The sequence below is a fragment of the Sander vitreus genome, chromosome 22 (genome assembly GCF_031162955.1).
Source record: "Sander vitreus isolate 19-12246 chromosome 22, sanVit1, whole genome shotgun sequence".
NCBI lineage: Eukaryota > Metazoa > Chordata > Actinopteri > Perciformes > Percidae > Sander > Sander vitreus.
The window spans coordinates 5,520,602-5,537,652 of record NC_135876.1 but is presented as its reverse complement, the minus strand read 5'-3'; the positions used below and the strand labels follow the sequence as shown (position 1 = coordinate 5,537,652).

The 17,051-nt window shown below is 40.0% G+C and overlaps 1 protein-coding gene across 1 annotated transcript in view; it reads left to right on the top strand.

Moving 5' to 3' along the window:
• hecw1a (HECT, C2 and WW domain containing E3 ubiquitin protein ligase 1a) overlaps positions 1–16,721 on the top strand; it is an 85,784-nt gene extending 69,063 nt beyond the window's left edge. Inside the window, exons 16-29 of the mRNA XM_078281051.1 lie at positions 1,074–1,208; positions 2,067–2,181; positions 2,313–2,409; positions 3,658–3,741; positions 3,900–4,006; positions 5,135–5,249; positions 5,555–5,668; positions 6,824–6,976; positions 8,097–8,195; positions 9,416–9,545; positions 9,828–9,974; positions 10,776–10,890; positions 11,942–12,140; positions 15,438–16,721. Coding sequence (XP_078137177.1) covers positions 1,074–1,208; positions 2,067–2,181; positions 2,313–2,409; positions 3,658–3,741; positions 3,900–4,006; positions 5,135–5,249; positions 5,555–5,668; positions 6,824–6,976; positions 8,097–8,195; positions 9,416–9,545; positions 9,828–9,974; positions 10,776–10,890; positions 11,942–12,140; positions 15,438–15,549 — 1,722 coding nt within the window. The 3' untranslated portion in view covers positions 15,550–16,721. The remainder of the gene's footprint in view (positions 1–1,073; positions 1,209–2,066; positions 2,182–2,312; positions 2,410–3,657; positions 3,742–3,899; positions 4,007–5,134; positions 5,250–5,554; positions 5,669–6,823; positions 6,977–8,096; positions 8,196–9,415; positions 9,546–9,827; positions 9,975–10,775; positions 10,891–11,941; positions 12,141–15,437) is intronic.
• The last annotated feature ends 330 nt before the right edge of the window (positions 16,722–17,051 follow it).

Sequence of the window (17,051 nt, the reverse complement as noted above, 5' to 3'; positions counted from 1 at the left end):
TTTCTATGAGATCTGTGTCACAGTCACGAATTGCTCGTAACTGCACAAACTTGTTGTAAATTGTTCATTTTAGCTTGACGAGGGCCTCCTCTTCATGGGGAAGTGTGAGATTTAATTATTAGTATAAGCATTAACATCCCTATATTTGCCATGTTAAGCTACCTGTCCCGCTTTATTTGTGGGCAGATTTAATTGTTACCAAAGAGAAAAAAGAAGAATTGGGTGCCATGCTTAAATATGTCACGCACATGCAAATGAAGTTGTTAACCAAGTTTCATTAAATTAAAGTCAACAGAATTGTAGACATATCAAGTTTTGATGTTACTGTAGTGTCCATGCGGGTAGAAATGTATATGTTACACACTTATGTGCAATGTGAATGTATGTACAACATACCCAATTTTGGTTACAATCCAATTTAGCATCGAAGAGTTATGGCCTGTTAAGTGAATCAGGGCACAACTCAAAAGTTTGGTAACCAATTAATAGTTCATGTATTTCTTCTTGTACCAGGTTTGGTGAAGATTAGATGACATATGTGCCAAAGGAGCAAAAAAAAAAAGAATAAATGGTGGAAACATTTGAACACATTGTGCAAATATTGTTTTGCTAGACTTCCAAAGTTATTAGCCAAAAGCTAAAACATGTACCCCACCACATGGTGGCGCTATTGGTACCATGTTTTATGTGAATCATTTCCAAATGGGGCAGCTGTCCATAAAGGATGGATAAATACTTTAGCATTAAGACCACACACACCCAGCTCCTAAACTGCACGCCGCCTATCAATTTACGACACACCCAGTGTCCAAACTGCACACCATCTATGGGAGGGTTCCCCTCAGGCAGACTGAGAACCCCAGGAGCAAGCACCAACAGGCTTCGGAACAGAGCTGTAGACAGGCTGCAGAAATCGACCATCATCACCACCACCCAGTGACCCCACACACACACATGTGGTCATGAGTGAGGTGTGTGTGTGTGTGTGTGTGTGTGTGTGTGTGTGTGTGTATCTGGCAGATCATTCAAAATCACCCTGTATAATTGTATTTGATTTTTGTTCTGTCTCTCAGTCTTTCTTTGTGGACCACAACAGTCGAGCCACGACCTTCATTGACCCTCGCATCCCTCTGCAAAATGGTCGGCTGCCTGGCCACCTCGCTCACCGGCAACATCTGCAGAGACTACGCAGCTATAGCGCTGGGGAGGTAGTCACACACACACCTGTACTTTCGATTCAGAACTCTGAATGCAACTAGTTTGCAACTACACCCTAGTTGCATTTATATCCACATATATAGAAAAAATATATCCCCTTCCTAAAAGTCAACTCATGTAAAAAGCAGCACAATCAATGAAAATGGAGATGCTCTCCGTAAGCTGATGTAGCACTCAGCCACAACACTGGTTCCTAGTGAAGACATGAATCTAAAAAGACAGCTCAGAAATATATACATTTTTACAAAAGGCTCAGCTGGTCACTGTAGTTTTTAACAAATGTTCTGTTGTGTTTCTGTGCTTGTTCATGGTAATGAAGGAACATGTCAACCAGTGCAAAAGTGTGGCTCATTGATGTGTTTTTTTTTATAGCTTTTGGATAACAATGGCGCAGAGGAATAATATATATCATGCTTTGGATATACACACACCCACACACACACACACACACACACAAACATTTTAGGAAGATCAGATTAGTTTGGGTGCACATGGGATTTGTTGAACATCACCAGAATTAACCTTCAAACACAATGGTAAACTTTTACAACTCATTTGTGTTTGCTGTAAGTTTCAACATCAGTTCAGCTAAAGGATTTCAGCTTCAATACTAACGTGACACTAGCTATGCTAGATAATGTGCACATCAGATCCATTAACAAGTAGACATTAATGACTAGTTGACTGCATCCTGCTCACATGCTGACATTACCTAGAAATGTTCTAGAAAGATCCGATTTATTAGAGGTAAACAGTGATCAGTATACCTAGTAGGCTTTTAGAGCCTTATCAGAAGATGAACTGTTAAATAGTCAACAGTCATGTGTCCCGTTGGTGTTTATTCCCAGGCCTCCGATGTGTCCAGGAGTCGTGGGGCTTCTCTAATGGCCAGGCCTGGAAACAGCCTGGTAGCCGCCATACGAAGCCAGCACAACAACAACTCACAACAGCTGACTGCTCCGTGTAGGCACTGTCATAACATCTTACTATTAGCCACGATCAACCTAATGCAATGCATTTAACACTCACTAATTCTTTCGAATGACTTTTTATGTGTTAATGTACTGCTTCTCTCTGTTTGTCTCTCTCACTAGCTTACAATGACAAAATAGTGGCATTCCTTCGACAGCCAAACATATTTGACATGTTGCAGGAGCGACAGCCAAGCCTTACCCGAAACCATGCACTGAGGTATGCTTCTTTCTTAATGGATTGAATCAGTAATCTGTCACTGTATGTCGTCCATATGTATGTAGGGAGGGTTTCTGGTTCACAACGCTTGTTCCATGCGAAAACATAATCTTCTAAAGCTGTGTGATTTCAGCAATTTAGGTGTATATTTTTTAAATACTTGATTGCTGATGTTCATTGCTGTCCGGTGTTAGATGGATAAAAATTGTTATATACGTTGCTACTACAGTATTCCTCCCTCTTCATCTTTCCCTCCTACTCTCTCCCATCCTCCTTTCCTATTTTCCTGCACTTTTTACATAGTTTTGAAATCTCATCCACTATCCAAGCAAGAGAAATTGAACCAAGTGGTGAGATGGTGGTGTTATACTTTTATACACGTCATCAAATGAACTTTAACTTGGCTTGCATCCCTGAATGGTTTTTACTAATTAGTCCGACTTTGCATGCTGTGACACTTTCACACTTGTAGTTTGGAAAATGAAAGGAACTGTTACTCCCATTATTTCTTTACAAGCAATGCAGCATTTAAAAGGCTCTTTTTTTTAAACAGAGTCTGGTGCAGTGCTCACTTCACATAAAATGCTACAATATTACTTCCAGCTAACTTCATGGAGAACAACAACGGCAAAACCGCATCGGCGATCTGTTTTAACCCCATATGTTCTGGTCCAGCTCGGTTAAAACCACAACATCCATCAGCGTTGTGGAGATCTGGCAATAAGAGACTCCCAGTAGGCTAATGTTACCGACAAGAGCCAACCAACAAAAGAGAATGGTGGAGAATTTGGTGTCAGAGGCGCCTATTTTGCAATATTTCAGATTTAAACCCAATCAATGAATATCTTTTCTTGTAAAATGTCATGTGTAATTCATAACGCTGGTGTTGTCACAGTTATCATTATTTATATTATTAATATGTGGGAAACTTTTCTCACCATGGCATCCCTAGCCCTAACTGCCCAAATATCAAGAAAGCTACATATTTTGTTGCTAGTCCAGGTCAGACTTTGATTTATTCTACGCCTTGTTGCTAGCAACTGTGCTCATTTGCATCTTAAAATGCAAAGTGTACCTGGTCATGGGAGCCATTTAGCTTAAACCTTGTTTACACAATTACTTTATTCAAAAAGTCAGGGAGGGTGCATCTCAGTATCAAACCTACATATTTAGTTGTAATAATTATTTGAATTCAAGTCAATATATAACATGAACAACTGACTGGACTTTGTCTTGTTGACTGTTCAGGGAGAAAATCCACTACCTTCGGACAGAAGGTACTCAAGGTGTTGAGAAGTTGTCATGTGATGCAGACCTAGTCATCCTGTTAAGGTAAAGCACACACTGAACCCAGAACGTTAGGTATCATCTATTTTCTTTTACAGTAATGTAGTCACAAATTACTGAATTCACACACAGCTAATGCTTGGACTCTATGTTGTGCAGAGAAAGAATGTCTTCTGTGCTTTTTTTGTGTCATGTTCTTGTAGTTTATTCGAAGAGGAGATCATGTCCTATGTTCCGCCTCACCCTATCCACCCTTGCTTCAGCATCTCTCCTCGCTGTTCTCCCGCCTCCTCACCACAGAACTCTCCTGGTAAGTCTTGCCAATCACAAATGTTTGGAGTTCACAGTTTCTCTGATTGAATGGGTAAGCTGAAACATTCCTGGACTTGTTAATATTGTATTAATCCTTCTTATTGCAAAAAAGTAATCGGGATGTCAAGCACACGGTTTAAAAACAAACAAAAAAACAACTATTTTATAAACATTTGGTTCATACTGCAGCACCCCGTGGCCAAGATAGGTAGGGCTGACCTAAGTCTTCACCCTAAATGAACAATGATGACAACTGATCAGATCAAAATTACCAAAATACACATTAAATGTTCATCAACATCAATTTAATGGCTTGGACAATTTCTCAAGTAACTCAAAATACAAACTAAATAGAAACAGAAATACATTAAATCAAATCCCACAGAGCATCTTTACTAAAACAAATCACTGGTTAACTGCTCATAGAATGAAATGTAGAGTCAGCATCAGTTGGTTTCAATACAGACTCAACCAATAATTTAACTCAGATAAATTAGAAGAAAGAAAAATATGTATTTACTTAGGCTTGCCACACAAAATAATCTATATTGCATTCTAAAATTGTTTACTCCAACAATAATAAAACCAAAGGCAAGAAGCTCATTTTAATTTATGAGCTTTTTTTGTTGCGCTACTTTCTTCCTGAGTATAATATGTTAAAATATTTTTACCATTAGATGTACTTTGTACTGTATCAAAAGTTGCTTGTTCTTTGTTTTCATACAAGGCATATCAGCTTATACATTTGGCTTCAGCTTGACTAACTGCAACATTAAAATGCTGCTAAAATGTTAACTCATCAGTATTAATAATCCAACAATATAATTATATAACCCTCTGAAATAAGCACATAATAAGCATGTTTACTTTTAATACTTACAGTAACAGTATATTTTGTTAATAATACCTCTGTACATTTATAAAGGGAACATTTTGAAAGGAAACTATTTCTAATGGACTTACGGCATTAGTGTTAAGGATCTTAGCACTTTCTTGACCATAGTGTTACATAAATTGTTACCCTGTGTTTTATACAAAAACTTTGTATGTGTGTGTGTGTGTGTGTGTGTGTGTGTGTGTGTGTGTATGTGTGTGTGTGTGTGTGTGTGCGTGCGTGCGTGCGTAGGCCTGCAAAGGGCCAGGGCTCCAGCTCCTTACCGCAGAGACTTCGAAGCCAAACTAAGAAACTTCTACAGGAAATTAGAAGCCAAGGGCTACGGGCAGGGACCAGGCAAAATCAAGTAAGACTGACATTTCGCATATGAAACAACTAATTGTACCATCCAAATACAAGTGAATGGTTGACCCTAATACAGATTAGATTGTAGCAGTTATGGTGGATGTATTAGTGAATATCCTAATCACAGTTCTGAAACAGTTTAGACTAGATAATCATAATCTAGTCTAAACTGTTAGTGTACAGTAAAATAAAGTACAGCCAAAGGTTTAAATAGACTTTCTATTTTGTGTCTGGTCAAAATGTTTAAAACGGATGCAGGGCATAAGGATAGTACCTGTAATATGCCAGCTGGCCTGGTTGTTGTAGGTTGCTGATCAGGAGAGAACACTTGCTGGAGGGAACCTTTAACCAGGTGATGGCATACTCCCGCAAAGAGCTACAGAGGAACAAACTCTACGTCACTTTCCTGGGAGAGGAGGGGTAAGAACAACACATACACACACACACACACACACACACACACATCTTCTCACATTATCTTTGTGGGGACCTGTCATTGACATAATGCATTCCCTAGCCCCTTACCCTAACCTTAACCATCACAACTAAATGCCTAACCTTAACCCTTACCCTCACCCTAACCATAACCTAATTCTATCCCTAATCCTAAAACCAAGTCTTAACCCTCAAACAGCCCTTTAAAGTTGTGGGCTCCAGCATTTTGGCCCCACAAAGCTGTCCGGACCCCACAAGTATACTGTATTCCCGGTTTTTGGACCCCACGAATATAGTTGAACAAGAACACACACACACACACACACACACACACACACACACAAACACACCCCACCACAAGTGAGGTAACGCAGCCAAACGTGTTACAGTGCAGTATTTTATGCTGTTCTGCCAGCAAGTTTTTAGAACTGTATCTTCAAAGCTGCACTAATCAATATGTTTATGAACAATGGATCTACACAGAATTTTTGCCCAACTCCTTCCTCTTACCTCTTTAAGCTCATTGTTTTGGTTTTCTGGCCAGCAACTCCATTCTCATCAACCTCCTTTACAACAGCATCAGGCAACTGTTTTTAGATAAATCCACTGTACACTACCTGCCCAGCACTAAACAGCAGACAACGATAGACTAGCTGGTGAACATAGTTGAACATTTAGCAGCTAAAAAGTCAGTGGAGTGGTCGGTGGAGATCAAACCAGAGCTCAAAGAGAGTTAATATTGGACTCACATTCTTCAGGTGAACACAAACATGACTCAAATTAATGATCACGTTGCTCTGTGTCTGCAAAATGTGTAAATAGGCAACTGTTTGCGAACATATTCAACTCACTGCTTTAGACTTTGTGTATTCATTTTTCTGTCAAATGTTTATTTCTTGGTTTGGTGTTTAAACCTTTTAAAACATTGTTATAAAGTTAAAGGTCTCTGAAATAGACTTTGTTATTTAATGAAACTGTTTTGTCATTTTTGTTGAAAGTGGATAAATGGACCAGATCTATCAAATATCTTTAATAGGGCAAAAGAAAGCTACATAATAATAATAATAATAATGGTCCAAATATGCACCATGTACCAAATGTGTCAAGATGTTCCTTCCCTCTGTCTTGTTGTCTCTTTAGATTGGACTACAGTGGTCCGTCCAGAGAGTTCTTCTTCCTCTTGTCTCAGGAGTTGTTTAATCCATACTACGGTCTGTTTGAATACTCAGCTAACGATACTTACACCGTTCAAATCAGCCCCATGTCAGCATTTGTGGAGAACCATCTGGAATGGTGAGCTGTGCAATACAAACACACAGTGTAACACACAGTGAAACATACTGCAACTCATCTACAACTTTGGCGCTAAGTGTTAATTACTGTTGTGTAGGGGTGTCCCCGACTAAGACTTTACATAGTCGAATCAGAATTGTCTTGCCTATCGTCGATTGATCATTTTTTCAACCTGGACCCTATTTGTTTATTATGTCTTTGTGTCTAAGTGACTGATGGAAACAAGAATCTTTGACATTGATCCCGTGTTAAGCAAGATCGCTGCAGTCGACAGTCAGCGAAACAAGCTACATGTATGTTATTGGGCAATTGCGCACCTTCAATTTACATCCACAAAAGTGGTCGTTTGAGTGCCACTGACATGCTCAGAGTATTGTTCCAAGTGTCTGACAACATCATGGAAAGAATTCCTACGGAGGTCGACCTTTCTTTTAAAGATTAAAATCCTTTTTTTAAACCTAAAAACATTACCGAAATTGCTATTGCTTAACCAACCAGACTCCATATGAATAATAATATTATACACTATATTCAAAGTCGACAGACACCGAATAAAACCAGAAAAAAGCCATCTTGGTTCGTCTTTCTACTTTTCCAACAATCGCCACTCTGGTTGTAATTAACACATACTTTACAGATTTACATGTGGAAATATGGCTCTATACACGCTGAAAGTACTGTGTACCTAAATGGAGTCTGATGGGGTGTGATTTCGGAGCTGTTTCTTGTTTAAAAAGGAGGATTTTACTCTTTTAAAACAAGGTCTTTGTAGGGATCCATTCAATCATGTTGTCACACACTTAGAATAATAATGTGTCTGTCAGTGGCAAGAGCAGCAATTTTAGTGGACAAAATTGAAGATGCACATTGCCCCATAGGATTACATTTCAGCCCAGTTCACAGCTGCCAGTCACAGCGTAATGTCAGACAAGGGCGAAAAGTGAGCTCTGTATAGTGTACTGCTATATTTGTCCTTTAAAGGATACTAGGGTAAAACAAACAAGTATTCTTTTCACATTCTTTTGGTATCAGGCCAGTTGGCTCATTTTACTTTGTGTGTGTGTGTGTGTGTGTGTGCGTGCGTGCGTGCGTGCGTGCGTGCGTGCGTGTGTGTGTCCAGGTTCCGTTTCAGTGGTCGTATCCTGGGCCTGGCTCTGATCCATCAGTACCTGCTGGACGCTTTCTTCACCAGACCCTTCTACAAGGCCCTGCTCAGACTGTCAGCAAACACACTATATGTTTGTTATTCTGTAGACACTCATATCCTCCTTATCCTGCAATCGCATTTAGTTTCTGCATAGACAATGTTAGGTGACTGTCTAAGGTTTAAAGTTTGAAAGTTTAAGGCTTGGATGTACATGAAACATGTTAGAAAACATCTGGTTCTTTGATAACCTGCGGACATAAAATGCAAGGCTAATATCCATGAGAAACATAACATCCATTCACTATGATAAAACATTATTGTCAGTTTAGAGTGAAATTCATTTTGCGATCCCAAGCAGCTCCACTGCATAGAGTCAGACAACAATGATGAAAACACATCAACAGCCATGACAACGAAACATGTTTCATGATATCCTCGGATATAGATCTTAATTTGCAACACACACATTTTGGTTAAGCAACATGATAGACTGATGTATAAAAGAGTGCTTAAGCGAAGGGACTCTATATTAAGTTAATATTCAGAGTTTAAAACATGTATGGAGTCAGAAGAGATGCTGTTAGCAAGCCTGAGCATGCTCTTCTTATGGGTTGTTTGAAAGGAGTGTGCAACAGGTTGACCAATAATAATAATTTAGCACAAACTTTGAGTTGATTTTATAATTAGTTTTAAGTTTAGCAGCTAGGCTGCTGAGCCGGGCTGTGCTGCAATACAGCATGGCACTTTGAATCACTGAATTAAAAAACAAAGAAATAATCTGGCAGCTGGTTTCAAAGGATCTAAGCCTACGGAGAAAGTAAAGGCGCTGCTGTATCTTTTTACAAATATGCTCTATGTGAGGAGTCCATAATAGATTGCGATCTATCACGACTCCCAGGTATTTGTATGATGATACTTGTTTCATTTCTGCATTATGAATTGTCACGGGGAGCACCTGACATTCCGGAGAAAGGCCAGAGATGATTGATGATGATGTCTTCTTAGTGTTGATAATAAGAGCATGTTTGTCACACCATTCCACTAGCCAGTCAACACTGCCCTGACAAAGTCTGGGGTCCTAACATTCAGTTAACAAGGACTGATCTCAAAATTCTGTTATGTGTGCCAATAACAACAGCAGGAGACAGAGTTCTGGATTATGCTGTTTAGAAAAATAATCGTACAGTCCGAAGTTTAAATCAGTTCACTTTTGGATTCTGGGTCAATCTAGCTAACTGAATAGCATTGTGTAATGTTGTGGATTGCATGTGTAAGCTCTGTGTGTCCTTCAGGCCGACAGACCTGTCTGATCTAGAGTATCTGGATGAGGAGTTCCACCAGTCTCTGCAGTGGATGAAAGACAACAACATCACTGACATCTTGGACCTTACCTTCACCGTCAATGAGGAGGTCTTTGGCCAGGTCAGCGTGTGTGTGTGTGTGTGTGTGTGTGTGTGTGTGTGTGTGTGTGTGTGTGTGTGTGTGTGTGTGTGTGTGTGTGTGTGTGTGACATGCATGACAGCATCAGCCAGATATTTACAATTTAAACCACATGCATATGATCTGTTATGCATGTAAAAAAAAAACTTTATGACAAACATAGTGTTTGTATACTATAATATATGTATTTCCACAATGACAAGCTTTAAATACACTGCTTACACTGACTTACACTGTTAACTATATTACTTTTTATGTTCGCAGGTGACAGAGCGGGAGCTAAAGTCGGGTGGCTCCAACCTCCAGGTTACTGAGAAGAATAAGAAGGATTATATAGAGCGAATGGCCAAGTGGAGGGTGGAGAGAGGAGTGGTGCAGCAGACAGAGGCGCTGGTCAGAGGCTTCTATGAGGTAAACAGTACTGTTTTAGTTCTCAGATGGTTCAAACGGTCCTTTTTTTGTGCAAATTGCGGGGCCCAATTATCTACAAAGACAATGCATAGACTTGAATAGATACAAATTTGCGGCACCCACCCGCCCACGCGAGAGGTTTGTGCCAGAATTGAGTCTGGAAGAGCAAACGAGAAAGCTGGGAGCGTAACCGCAAACTTGACGGAGTGAGCAAAAGATCCTTGAGAAAGAAGCAGAGGGAACTGTAAACAAAAGGATATAATATCAAACAAATAAAAGTCCATTCGTTTACGACTACACAAATGTTTTGTTTGCAAGTTTTACCTTTGAGGTCAGAATTGTTTTGCTTGAGTTAGTGATTTTTGTTTGATACTTGAGAAGTTTTGCTTGGAATTAAAGGCACAAAAATAATCCCATATATAACGTGTGTTACAAAGTGACGCACGTTTGTCTCTGAAGTAAAGGCTGGACTACAATAGAGCTGTTTGGAGCAGTTTGTGAACAGTGTTTTCTGTTGGAGATGGTAAGTCCCTTTGGGGTGGACTTTGGGCTTTTTCACTTTTGTAAACCTATAACGTGCACAAAAAAAGATATATATAACACAATAAAGGAAAGGGGAAAGGCCAGAAAGCATAATATGAGCACTTGAACATATAACATTGAAAATTACTTCATTAAAAATGAAAAATGGAAATGTAGTTTAAATGTTCAGAATCAATATGTATCCAAAAATCTTTATTTTTGACAACACTACACAGCAAGGCAACTGAAACATTTGCTTGTTGTTTTTCTTCATCCCAGGTGGTAGACTCGAGGCTGGTGTCTGTGTTTGATGCCCGTGAGCTGGAGCTGGTTATCGCCGGTACAGTCGAGATCGACCTCAGTGACTGGAGGAGCAACACAGAGTACAGAGGAGGTGTGTGTGTGTGTGTGTGTGTGTGTGTGTGTGTGTGTGTGTGTGTGTGTGTGTGTGTGTGTGTGTGTGTGTGTGTGTGTAAAATGCAAGTTATCAGATCGGCCCGAGCACATCTTGATGTAGTCTGATTTATAGACTACCAGGTGTGAATGCAATCTGTTACGTCTGGCCACATTAGTCTGCTCAACATGTTGAGAGCTTCCTGTCAGCTCTCGACTGTCACCTCTATAAAGACATAAAATGACCCAAAGATTAAAAAGAATAATAACAATGTACAGTATTTTAGAACTAACCTTCCTGATACTGGACCCTGAATGGTCAGCAACAGCATCTCCGTTTTAATTCAAATCTGTAAAACAATGTGTAAACATTTCAGTTGAGTCTTTTCGGTTTAGTTTAGTTTAGTTCATTATAGGATCCCAATTAGCTGTGTCCTTAAGCACAACTACTCTTCCTGGGGTCCACATTTAAAAACATACATTAAACATTACAGTCAACATAAATGAAAAACATGAGACATAAAAACATATTTCTGGTCTGATTTGATGTGTCTGTAGTGAGGGGAGCTTATCATGAGTTAAATAATATAAAATATATATATATGTATATATATGTATGTATGTATGTATGTATGTAAACCACATCAAAACATTTTATATCTTGTTTTTCAGGATGTTTTCCATAATAATGGAATAACCTTGCAATCAAAATGCCAATATTGACCTTTTATAGTTACATTTGATTACAAATTACATACATTTCTTGTTAGTATGCATTTATAATAGAATTGGTCAACACTAGACTCTTCTGAGTGACGTGGCCGTCTGGACAAGATGGCAGCTTAGGATATTTGCTCTCACCTGACTCTCCCCTTTTGACTAGTTTTTCCGATTAAGTTAGACTTTTTCAGTCATCCCGACAGTTTTTAGCTTTTAAGGGCAGGAATGGCCGACTCTGTGAGGAGAAACAACATAAGTGGAGCTTCTGCGAAGACAAATAAAGGGTTGCGCGGTGCTGATGGAGAAACTAATGAACTTTTTTGAATCTCTAGGTTACCATGATGGTCACATAGTGATGCGGTGGTTCTGGGCTGCTGTGGAGCGCTTCAACAATGAGCAACGTCTCCGCCTCCTGCAGTTTGTCACCGGTACGTCCAGCGTGCCCTACGAAGGCTTCGCCGCACTGCGAGGATCCAATGGCCTCCGACGATTCTGTATTGAGAAGTGGGGCAAAGTCACATCACTACCCAGGTATCTAAACATGTTTCCTATAAAGCCATGTTCACACTGTCCTGTTTTCATTACTTTGTTCCTTAAAGTCAAAGGCCTGCTGCCTGCTTGATGAATCCAGCCCTCGGACACAACAGAGGGCTTTGTTCAGGATGAGTACAAACAATCTGGACTATTTTGTGTGTATGCATGACAAAATTAATCCTTAGGATGTTGCTTCATTACCATGAACACGCACACTGTAGTTTTTTTTTCACTGTGTTCCACATACACAGTGGCCAGCTGTTTAAGAAAATTACTGAGGCTTTTTAAAAGTATACATTTCTGACCCATTTTTAATGATTTACGTCTTCAGTAGGAACCAATGGGCTTGGAGCCGAGAGCCACTGACAGGACAGGGAGGTCAGAAATGATTGAGAGACAGACTAACACATTGTTGGTTTGGGTTTTTTCATGGGATTTGTGGACATACAAAACACAGACTAACACCAGCCTGATCCTTTAGTGAACTGACAGCTTACTGCAGCAGCAACAACAACCTGAACCTACTAGAACATGAGGTTCATGCCATTGACCATCGGGGTCAGTGCAGACTATATGATGTCCCATCACAATATCCTAAATTACAACTCACATCATCAAATTGAATGTTTTGTCCAACCAACAGATCAAAACTCCCAAATATTCCATTTACTCTCATGTAAGACTAAACAAGCAATCCGAGCCCCTTAGAAATGTGATTGCGCAAATTCTGCACCACTTCCTTTGTCCACTATGTGGCGCTAGAGAACACACTATTTATACGTCATGTTGCTGTATATCATGTTTCAGGGCTTACTTCCTGTTGTCAGTAGGTGGGGCTATGACTATAACTCATTACTGACTTGTACATGCTCACAGGCTTGTTCTCTAATTAAGCATAAAACATTTAGGGGGAAGATTGGACAATGTACACTCGAGTTACAAACAACTACCTGTTTTGCGGCGTTATATGGTAATGGTAATGTTATGGTATAACACCTACAATGGTCAAAATCGTCCATAATTACAGCAGACCTGCTGGTGGGTTTATGGAATGGGTCCAAAAGGCTTTTTTTGTAAGTCTGGACATGGTACATATGCGTACCAAGTTATAGACATCCACGTGAAAGTGAAAGGAGAGGGCTTTAACTTTGAAAACTGATAGGGGGCGCTATCGAGCTAATTTGCCATGCCCAAGCCTTAAACCTATGTCAGATCACAATTTTCACCAAGCTAGACAAAAATAAGCTTGAAATATGATGGGATCATCACTCTCACCTCAATGGCTGGGTGAAGTCCCAGCCGCCTATTTGAGGTGATGGCCAACACTCGCGCTTTACAAGTCCAACCTACTGAGCTTTGTGGTGTGGGCCCAAGGTGCTCACAATAACAATAATAATAAGAAGAAGTTATTTTACAGGATAGATCGACCCGTATTAGACCTGTACTCACTTTTCAGGTTTTGCGTGATATCTCTGCACCCAAGTAGCAGTGCTTCGCCTGTGGTTCGCCCCAATATAGTCCCAAATCAATATCTGCCTAGGAAATCGCCTAGTCTTAATCTGCATTGCTTGATTCGTTGTGAATACGCAGGCCACAAGAAGTAATTAGGTTGTTTTTTGTTGTTGTTGTTGGCTCACTTTTACTCACGACATGCTAACCGGCAACAAAGGATTTCATTCACTACGCTAAGCTAAACTAGCAGCTGCGCTGCACTAAGACAATGCATGCAATGAGATAAAAAATGCATTTGCCCACCTATATTTAAAAAAAACGGTGGTTTATTCCTTTAATATAAACAGCAGATTTGCTGTAATTAACAGGCTACTCTGTCATAATCAAAACAAGCTGATATATGGGTCTGATAACATTTTAATAAATTGGAATTGGACTTAAGAGGATGTAAGTGTTTCTGTGACTCCCTGTACAGAATGTACAGGCTGCTTGAAACGGCTGTTTAACTGTCTGATTTTACCGCAGCTTTCTGTCACCGCCCTATGCTGCTCCTGTCCACTTTACAGGCGAGGCAGACCAAGCCTAATATTTCCCTACACCGGTCAACAAGCGATTCTGCTTCTCTGCTCTTTTCTAATCACACTTAGAGCTGTCTGTCGGGCAGTGCTTTACGGCGCTTTCGCCTCCTCTCTGAACCCAATGCTACACACTTACACACACAGAGAAAGACCTGCTCAATGCCAGGCCAATGAAAATGTTTAGTCGCACCTGACAGATCTTTGGTCGCATGTGCGACCAAAATGTTATTTGAGTAGTTTAGTTGAGTTTCAACTTAATATACACACATACACATACACACACACACACACACACACACACACACACACTGTGTGCATTAAAACGATGTTGGCAGCACAACCTCAACGTTAACCGTGTATTGAGAAAATGAATTAGCTGATTGATTAAATCGATTATAAAAACAGTAGCCGATTATTTTCTTTTAATCGATTAATCGACTCTTTGTTACACCTTAAAGGTCCAGTGTGTAATGTTTTTAGTTGTTCATTATCAAAATTTGTGTTGCCCGTTCACAAACTTGACCTTTTTCATGAATATTTACCACCACCATCAATTCTGAGTATTCCTTTTGGCTTGAAATTTTACATTTGCATTCTCTCATATGAACTGGGGTAGACGCTCCATATTCATGCTCCATCTTGAAATACGTTAGCCGGTAAGAGACATACAGGACATACTGCTCCGCCTTTCGTGTTTTTGCTGTCACAAAATAAACTCACAGGTGCTGCTAATGCTGCTAATGGGTATTGTAGCTTCCCGGCCCCTTTAAGTTTGAAGAAGGAAACATGGAGGACCACACGTATTCAAAATCCAAATTTCAGGAACAGGAGTCTTCTTCTTCGCCCAGAAAAAGAAAAAAAGGATATTGAAAAGAGCAAGAGCTTTTTGAAGCGTCAAGGCTACCGTAGCTGTAATACGTACTTTAAACTGCGTGGTGCGCGAGAGTTGATTGCGATATATGATCTCAACGCTAGATGGGAAAAATTCCCACACATTGGACCTTTAAGTATCACCGAAATTGCCGCTAATCAGCTCACTATCAGCAAACACTATTAGCACTTGTTTCCCATGTGTCAACTTATGAATGAAATACAAAACCATGTTAGTATGAGGAAACACTTTTAAATAGTCTCTACAGCTTACTTCATCATAATGTGAATTTAAAAAGAAAAGAGAAATAGCTTCATGTATTCTCTTCAAGCCACGACTCTCCATACTCTCAAATAGTATGCCTGTCTTTTTCTTTCTCCCTCCCTCTCTCAGGGCTCACACCTGTTTTAACCGTCTGGACCTGCCTCCGTACCCTTCATACACCATGCTGTATGAGAAACTGCTGATCGCCGTGGAGGAAACCAGCACGTTTGGCCTGGAGTGATCCAGAAAAGACATGCAAATCAACACTGGATTTCTCTCTGCTTGACACGTGCTGGGCTAATTGCAAAAAAACGCAGCTCCCGTGGGCTTAAGACGTGTTAAAGATTACTGGATTGTACTCAACAATGTTTTTCGTCATCTGAGTGGATGTCACTGTTATGGTACTGTGTTTTAGAGTCTCTCACTTAGCTATGAGGATCTTAATAACCAGCACCTAGCACTTAGGAGGCTACACCACAGCAGGACTACAGTTATTTAAATATTTATCATTAATGATTTTTAATCATTCATCATTAATGATTAATAATAACATTATTACATTATTAATCATATGACTCTACAACAGCGTTTTTAAGATATATATCCAAAGAAAATGGAATTAAAATCATTTAGAGTTGCATTTACCAAAATGCATCATCTATCCAACAATAAAAGTACTACAATCAAATTATAGCTACACAATAGCACTGAAAAGAAGAACTTTACATCAAATCGAAGACATTACTATGAGAACTAAATACTTGAGAACTTGTTGGTATTTATCTTTATATACAGTACTGTGCAAAGGTTTTAGGCAGGTATGAAAATATGCTGAAACTAAGAATGCTTTCAAAAATGGAAGTGTTAATAGTTTATTTTCATCATTTAACACAATGCAGTGAATGAACAGAAGAGAAATCTAAATCAAATCAATATTTGGCGTGACCACCCTTTGCCTTCAAGACAGCATCAGTTCTTCTAGGTACACTTGCACAAAGTTTTTGAAGGAACTCAGCAGGTAGGTTGTTCCAAACATCTTGGAGAATTAACCACAGATCTTCTGTGGATGTATTCTTCCTCAAATCCTTCTGTCTCTTCATGTTATCCCAGACAGACTCGATGATGCTGAGATCAGGGCTCTGTGGGGGCCGTGCCGTCACTTCCAGGACTTCTTGTTCTTCTTTACGCTGAAGATAGTTCTTAATGACCTTGGCTGTGTGTTTGGGGTCGTTGTCCTGCTGCAGAATAAATTTGCATTGAGGACACCATTAATCCTGACCAAAGCTCTGACTCCATTTGCAGAAATGCAGCCCCAACCTTGCAAGGAACCTCCACCATGCTTCACTGTTGCCTGCAGACACTCATTATTGTACCGCTCTCCAGCCCTTCGGCGAACAACCTGCCTTTTGCTACAGCCAAATATTTCAAATTTTGACTCATCAGTCCAGAGCACCTGCTGCCATTTTTCTGCACCCCAGTTCCTATGTTTTCATGCATAGTTGAGTCGCTTGGCCTTGTTTCTATGTCGGAGGTATGGCTTTTCGGCCGCAACTCTTCCATGAAGACCACTCCTGGCCAGACTTCTCCGAACAGTAGATTGGTGTACCTGGGTCCCACTGGTTTCTGCCAGTTCTGAGCGAAGGGAAATAAGCTTGCATCTGCTGCAGATGTTTCCTTGGCCAACCACTGTGTCTACGATCCTCATCGTTTCCGTTTCTTTGTGCTTTTTCAAAAGGGCTTGAA